Source organism: Octopus bimaculoides, chromosome 30, assembly GCF_001194135.2.
Source record: "Octopus bimaculoides isolate UCB-OBI-ISO-001 chromosome 30, ASM119413v2, whole genome shotgun sequence".
In the NCBI taxonomy this organism is placed as follows: domain Eukaryota; kingdom Metazoa; phylum Mollusca; class Cephalopoda; order Octopoda; family Octopodidae; genus Octopus; species Octopus bimaculoides.
In genome coordinates, this window is record NC_069010.1 from 913776 (window position 1) to 921438 (window position 7663).

At 36.7% G+C, this 7663-nt stretch overlaps 1 protein-coding gene across 1 annotated transcript in view; it reads left to right on the forward strand.

The window, feature by feature from the left end:
- Positions 1 to 7663, forward strand: part of LOC106882435 (glutamate--cysteine ligase catalytic subunit) — a 54807-nt gene that overhangs the window by 45508 nt on the left and 1636 nt on the right. The window contains exon 12 of the mRNA XM_052978058.1: positions 4049 to 4177. Within this exon, the coding sequence (XP_052834018.1) occupies positions 4049 to 4177 (129 nt within the window). The remainder of the gene's footprint in view (positions 1 to 4048; positions 4178 to 7663) is intronic.

Consider the following 7663-nt stretch of genomic DNA (forward strand, 5'->3'; position numbering starts at 1 on the left):
TGAGAGATAAATATTGTTTAATTACGAACCACATGGTTCCGGGTTCAGTCCCACTGAGTGGTACCTTGGGCAAGTGTCTTCTACCATAGCCTCGGGCCAACCAAAGCCTTGTGAGTGGATTTGGTAGACGGAAACTGAAAGAAGCCCGTCGTACATATATATGTGTGTGTGTGTGTGTGTGTGTATGTTTGTGCGTCTGTGATTGACCCCCTCAACATCACTTGACAACCGATGCTGGTGTGTTTGTGTCCCCATAACTTAGTGGCTCGGCAAAAGAGGCCGATAGAATAAGTACGAGGCTTATAAAACAATAAGTCCTGGGGTTGATTTGCTCGACTAAAGGCAGTGCTCCAGCATGGCCGCAGTCAAAATCACTGAAACAAGTAAAAGAATACACAGTATATAGTTTATGAGCTACTAATAGTTTTATACATTGAATCTCTTAGCTTAGGCAAGTTTAGATCATGCCTTGTGTCTCTAAGTAATCGTCAGGCTGTGAGGACAACCTATACAAGTAAGAAATCAGGAAATAGAACAAGAGAAACCACGATAAAAGATAAGATGAAAGTGGGTTCAAAACATGGAATGGCAAACATAAATGGAAAAAGAAGAGGGGAAAAGAATTAGTTATACCTCCCTTGACATATATATATAAATATGCCACATACTAAATATATATAATTTATACACAACAGGCTTCTTTCAGCTTCCATCTGCCTCTAGTAGAAGACATTTTCCCAAGGTGTCACACAGTGAGACTAAACATGGAACCATGTGGCTGAGAAGCAAACTTCTTACCACACACACACACACACACACACACACACACACACACACACACACACACACACACACATTCTTTTATTCTTTTACTTGTTTCAGTCATTTGATTGTGGCCATGCTGGAGCACCGTCTTTAGTCGAACAAATCGACCCCAGGACTTATTCTTTGTAAGCCTAGTACTTATTCTATTAGTCTATTTTGATGAACTGCTAAGTTATGGAGATGTAAACACACCAGCATCGGTTGTCAAGCAGTGGTGGGAACACACATACCCACAGATTAATTTAGTATTAATAATAATAATAACAATAATAATAATAATAATAATGCTAATAATAATAATAGTTAAATATACGACTTTTCTTCTAAGCCCATCAAGCTATGTGGGGACTAAACTTAGTTTGTAGTCTGTGCAGCGCAGCATCTGTCGTATATTTAAAATAGTTTCCCCAAATATCATTCCTTTTTTTCATTTTGCTCTCTCTTGAATCAACAGCAAAGTTATTATTATTATTCAAATGTGACTTAGTCAATGAATCTAGGATTTCCCTACTTCTTTCAATATCATGTTTGCCAAGGTCATATGTATTTCATTTCAAATTCAGCCAGCCTCCCCTTCTCATTACAAAATGTTTATATGATAAATTTGCCGATTATACTCTCACTTCATCTCTTGTTGGCTCTTGCTCTGGATATTATATGGAATGGGGGAAACTGTGATTCGTTGTAATTCATTGAATACACTTTGTACCTAAGCTCTACGCTAGCTGGCAAGCGTTTGTGCAGATCTTCTTTTCAGTTGATGACAAAAGTTCCACAACTACCTCCCCTCCATACCTCCCACGTACTCAATTTCAGGGTGGTTGGCACAATGAAAGAAAGGAGTGGGGAGGGAGATTATTGAAATTTTGGATCGGTGCCATGTTGATGTGTGTGGTGTGCAAGAAGTAAGGTGGAGGGGAGCCTCAGCTAGATTCCTCATGGGTAAGAGACAGATTTAAATTCTTCTGGGATGGAGTGGGAGGGATAGGCATACTGTTAGCAGAAAAGATAAGGTAATTGAGGTAGTCAGAGTATGTGATAGGGTGATTAAGGTGAGACTTATCCTAGGTAAATTAACAGTGACATTTATCTCTGCCTATGCTCCTCAGCCTGGGCTGGCTGATGAGCAGAAGGACCGATTCTATGAGGTTATTAGTTAGTGACTTCAGAATTAGAGCTAGAAAGACTTAGGAAAAAAAACCCAATCTGGTAAAGAAGAGTATGGAAGCTCAAAGACCCACAAACACAAGAATTTAGAGATTTCCTAATAGAAGCTTCTGACAAAAGAGAGGAAGACCTGGGGACATAGAGCTTAGAGGACAATTGGAAGTTCTTGTGAGACAACTGAGGGTTACAAACAAAATCTGTGATTGGTGCACAGTCCCAGCTAGACCAGAGGGTGACATGGTGGTGGAACAAGGTAGTACACAATGCTATAAAATATTTAGACATGAAATGGACACAGTAGTTGGAGAAGCCCTCATTTGGTTTAGATTGCTTCACCTACAGATCATGTAAGATAAAAATAGGAAGATCCTTAATGGTAGGAATTGAAATAGTTGGAGACTGAAGATAAAAACGTTTTTTTTTTACTTTTTTCTTTTTTCTTACTTTTATTCTGATACATTTTTATCATGTAGTAATGGTTTTCACATAAAAAATATGCAGGGAGATGAACATTTTAAATACAGGGAGCAACAAAAAATTTCTCAGATTCACCATCTATATACTATTAAAAATGAACTTCAATCTTACTTGCTTGGAATGTTACACAGGCAAACCAGCGCATAATGGGAAAATACTTTGAAAGTAAAGTGCCCCTGAAATGTGAATACAAATGGAATAAAACAAGTTTCGCATAAATTGGACCACTGGTTCTTGAGATATGGTGGGTGGGTGGGGGGTATAAATACCCAAAATGGTGCATAATGGGAAAATACTCTGAAAATAACTTAACCCTGAAAGGGAAGAAACTCTAACCTTTCGATTAGACACATTATGAGGGTTAAAGTTTTAATGGCTTTAACTTGCCAATGAAAAAATACAAGTCGTTTCTACAATAAATGTTTCTAATTTCGCTTTTGTTAAACACAATATTTTAATCGTTTAGAAATATTTTTAATTGAATGTGATTTCAAAAATGTAAGTTGTTTGCACAGTAAGTATTTATGCTTTAGTTTTCTTTAAACAGACAATATTTTGAGTGTTTTAAAAATTATTTTTGAGTCAATATCATTTCAAATTTGTTTTGGCATATTCAAAAAATATTTTTAAGTGAAAATGACTTTAAAATATGGTAAATATTTTGTAAAAGATCCGTTCATAACCTCGGTGTGAAATAATTATTTTCCATAGGATTTTTTCGAGTGAGTGCATTCAACATATCCCACCTCCAAAAATTTGACTGCTACCACATAACAGCTATTTGCGATAAAGGACCCAAAATAGCTATTAAGTGGTAGCAGGATGTGCAAGGAATAGCAGCCAAATCTTTCCTTTCCAGTTTACACATAATTTCAATGTCACATTCATTGAAAGCATGCAAAATAACCTGGAAAAGAAAAAGAAAACCCATGAAACAAAACTCCATTGGTGAGAAACTCAGAGTTTCCAGGGAAGCTCTGAGGTCCCCATCACCCCTCCCCCTTTCTTTTCCAGAAGAAAGTGGCTTGCGGTGGGTTTGGAGGTGAGATACATTGAATGCACTCGAAAAAACCTGTGGAAAAAATTATTTCACACCAAACTACAAACAGGTCATTTACAAAATATGAGGCTGATAAAGCAAGGGCTGAGCATCTTGCAGAACAGAGAGAAAGAGACAGAAGCAAGAGAGATCAGGAATCAGACGCTCAGGATGCTCATGTGAATACAAACAGAATAAAACAAGTTTCATGTAAATCGGACCATGGGTTACTGAGGTATGTAGTTTTTTTGGGTACCTTGAACTATGTGTGATCCAATGGGTTACGGGTAGTCTAGTTTTTGATAAATGTTTGAACAGCAAATGCATAGTGTGCACTTGTCCAAGCCATGATAATAACTAAAGAAGAGTAATAACACATTAGCTACACGAAGACCTCATTACAAAATAATTACAAGAGCCATAACAGTGACTATAAAACATGGGTTCGTTTTTCTGTCACAGCTTGTTTAAACATTCTAAGATTAGGGTTTTGCATTGTAAACAGAAACAGTTATTTGCTTGTCACCCTATATAAACTAATATGTTTTCAGTATTTATTGTACTAAATCTAGAATTGTTTTATTTTCTTGTCAATTAGAATTTGCTAATTGTGAACTAACTGATGATATTTACACTTTGATGACTATAGATGAAATCATGAATGGAAAGGTAAGAAATCCTCATCATCGTTTAACGTCTGCTTTCCATGCTAGCATGGGTTATATTTAATAAATTCTAAATCACACACAAAACCTTAAATAATAGCCTGCAAATATCGGGGTGAAAAACCTTTTGAATAGAAATGTCAAAGGCTACCTTTGACTTTTTCTATCCAAATTGGTTTTTTTATTAAACCTAATATTTACAGGTAGGTAGTTTTTTTTTGTAGCTTTATGTGTGGTTTGAGATGTATTGTAGCCCCAAAAAGGATTATTTCATGTTCTCTCGAAAGTTCGTAAATTCTTGTTTCAGTCATTTGACTGTGGCCATGCTGGAGCACTGCCTTAAAGGGTTTTAGTCGAAGAAATTGACCCCAGGACTTACTCTTTGTAAGCCTATTACTTATTCTATCAGTCTCTTTTGCCAAACCACTAAGTTATGAGACATAAAACATACCAGCATCAGTTGTCAAGCAATGGTGGAGAGACAAACATAGACTCATGTGCACACACACGCATATATGATGGGCTTCTTTCAGTTTCCATCTACCAAATCCACTCACAAGGCTTTGGTTGACCCGAGGTTATAATAGAAGACAGTTGCCCAAGGTGCTATGCAGTGGGACTGTACCAGGAACCATGTGGTTGAGAAGCAAGCTTCTTACCTCACAGCCATGCCTGCACCTATAAAGGTTGCCAGCAGACAGCTATGGGAGTTGAACCTGTACCCCTCACATACCAGCTGAGTACTCTACCATTAAGCTAAATGGCCCACTAACACATTTTAGATTCTAAAAGAATATAAATGACAGAAAGTGTTGATATCACTTCTAAAACTCTAAAGAGATAGATACCAAACAGGAATTGGTAAGGGTTTTTCTTGCCAATAATTAGCCTTGTGTCAAAATTTGAATCCAATAATTAGTCAACATGAATGTTTCTTGAGTTTTCTGTAAAATACAGTAGGCACGAGTAATAAAGAATCTCCATGGAGATACATATGAGGTGGTATAAAAAAGTTCCCGGACTAGTTCTGTAGCACGCCAACAGATGGCAGCACATGGTTGTATGCACACTGAATGCTAACAGTGACCTCTGTGATACAGTGTGCTGAGTGACATTGCTGTGTTTACCTTGCAAGTTGTGAAATTTGTGTTTTTGTGATCATGTGTATGCTGTAGTCTGCGATTTTGTCTTGGATCGGAAATTGGAACAAAGGGCCAATGTGAAATTTTGCGTTAAACTCGGAAAGTGTGCTACAGAGACATTGAGCATGTTCTGGCAATCATATGGCAACAAGGCAGTGGGTCATACACAATGTCTCAAGTGGCACCTCCTCGTATACATACATATGTACATACATGTATACATATATACGTACATACATACTCATACTTGCATGTATGAATGTATGTATATGAGATGATGCTGAAGAGATCCTGGCTTTGGGTAAAAGAAAATACAGGTGGATCAGTAAATCATGATTTTGTTCAACATATTCCCCTTACAGATTCACACACTTATTGCAGTGGTCCTTCAGATATTCTAAGCCCTGTTAAAGAACTCGAAAGGTCAAGCCTTCAACCAAGACTTTCACAATATTCTTCAAGCCAAGAACTTTTCAGCACTCCTTTGTCTATACATGCATGCATGTATGTGTGTATGTATGCATGCATGTGTGTGTATGTGTGTATGTATGTATGTATACACAGAAGAAACTAGAATAACGGTTGAATACTTGGTCAAAGTACAATTAAAAAATATTAGGAAAAAATAAAACTGTAGACTTGAGAACAAACTTATGTATGCGAGTCAGTTATGTGCTGCCAAATGTTTGAGTGACTCGTACATAGTGCAGCGCATTTATGTCTGTGAGTCAATGCAGTGTAGCCTGTGAGTCAGTGTAGTCTCTTCCTATGAGTCGGTACAGTGAACCAATTCAGTTATTTCCAAGCTTCTTAACAAAAGCAACTGAAGTTGGCTGGTGTCTTCTATCCATAGTAAATCTGACTGGTAAAAAGCTTGCTTTCAATAACATGGTTCCAGGTTCAGTTCCACTGCGTAGCAAATGTCTTCTACTATAGCCTTGGGCCAACCATGTCCTTGTGAGTGGATTTGGTAGATGGAAACTGAAAGAAGCCTATCATATGTTTATATATATATATATATATATATATATATATATATATATATATATATATATATATATATATTCATGTATGTGTGTCTTTGTGTCTGCGTGTGTTCCCCTTCCACCAGTTGATACCTGGTGTTGATGTGTTTACATCACCATAACTTAACAGTTTGGCAAAAGAGATTGATAGAATAAGTACTAAGCTTTTTTTAAAAAAAATGTACTGGGGTCGATCCATTCAATTCATTTGACTAAAAATTCTTCAAGGTAGGGCCCCAGCATGGCTGCAGTCTAATGACTGAAACAAGTAAAAGATATAAGATACTGCAAGTAACAAATGTGTGTTTGCTAAATGTTTGCACATCGATGTGCACGAAATGTGTATGTGATGAGATGTACGAGCAGGAAAAAAAGGGGAAATCAGTAAACAAGTATAATGTAGATCAATGTTTCCTAACCATTTTCTGCCCATGGACCCCCTTTCACTCTTATTTTGCTCAACTGGACCCTCGTAACCATTTGGTGTTTTAAAACATCCTATTATATTTTTATAATTAAATATCATTAGGAATTGCATAACAAAAATTATTAAAATATTTTGTGCATTATAGAATAATAATCAATTTCATTTCTTGTACATAAATTTGAACAACAAAATCTTATATGGACCCACAAGGGCCATGTAGACCCCTAAATGCCATATGGATCCTGGTTGAGAACCACTGATCTAGATGAAGCAACTATTTTTTTAAAACATGAAGAGGAGATTACTGATTGTTTTGATGAGTATTGATGATGGTGCAGGGTGAAGTTTGACTGCCATATTGGCTGCATAGTGTCCTGTAATGTTCTGCATAATGTTCAGGTCACTACTATAACAGGCTATGATGTATATATGTTTGTGTACAATGTACGATCTATACAATGTTTTTTTACAATATGAGTAATTATGTGTAGTTTTGTACGTGCTGTTCATATGTTTGTACATGAATACAGCATTGCACCATACGAACATAGAGATGAAGTATTTTTAATGTAAAAGGGAATATTTTATTCTTTAACACATTTCAGTCATTTGACTGTAGCCATGCTGAAGCACAGCCTAGAAGGGATTTTTAGTTGAGGAAGTCGAGCCCAGGATTTATTCTTTGTAAGCCTAGTACTTATTCTATCAGTCTCTTTTGCTGAACTGCTAAGTCATGAGGTCATAAACACACCACCATCAGTTGTCAAGCAGTGGTGGGGGGAAAAACACAGACACACACATAAATACATACATACATACATACATACGTACACACACACACACACACACACACACGCACACACACACATATATATATATATATATATATATATATA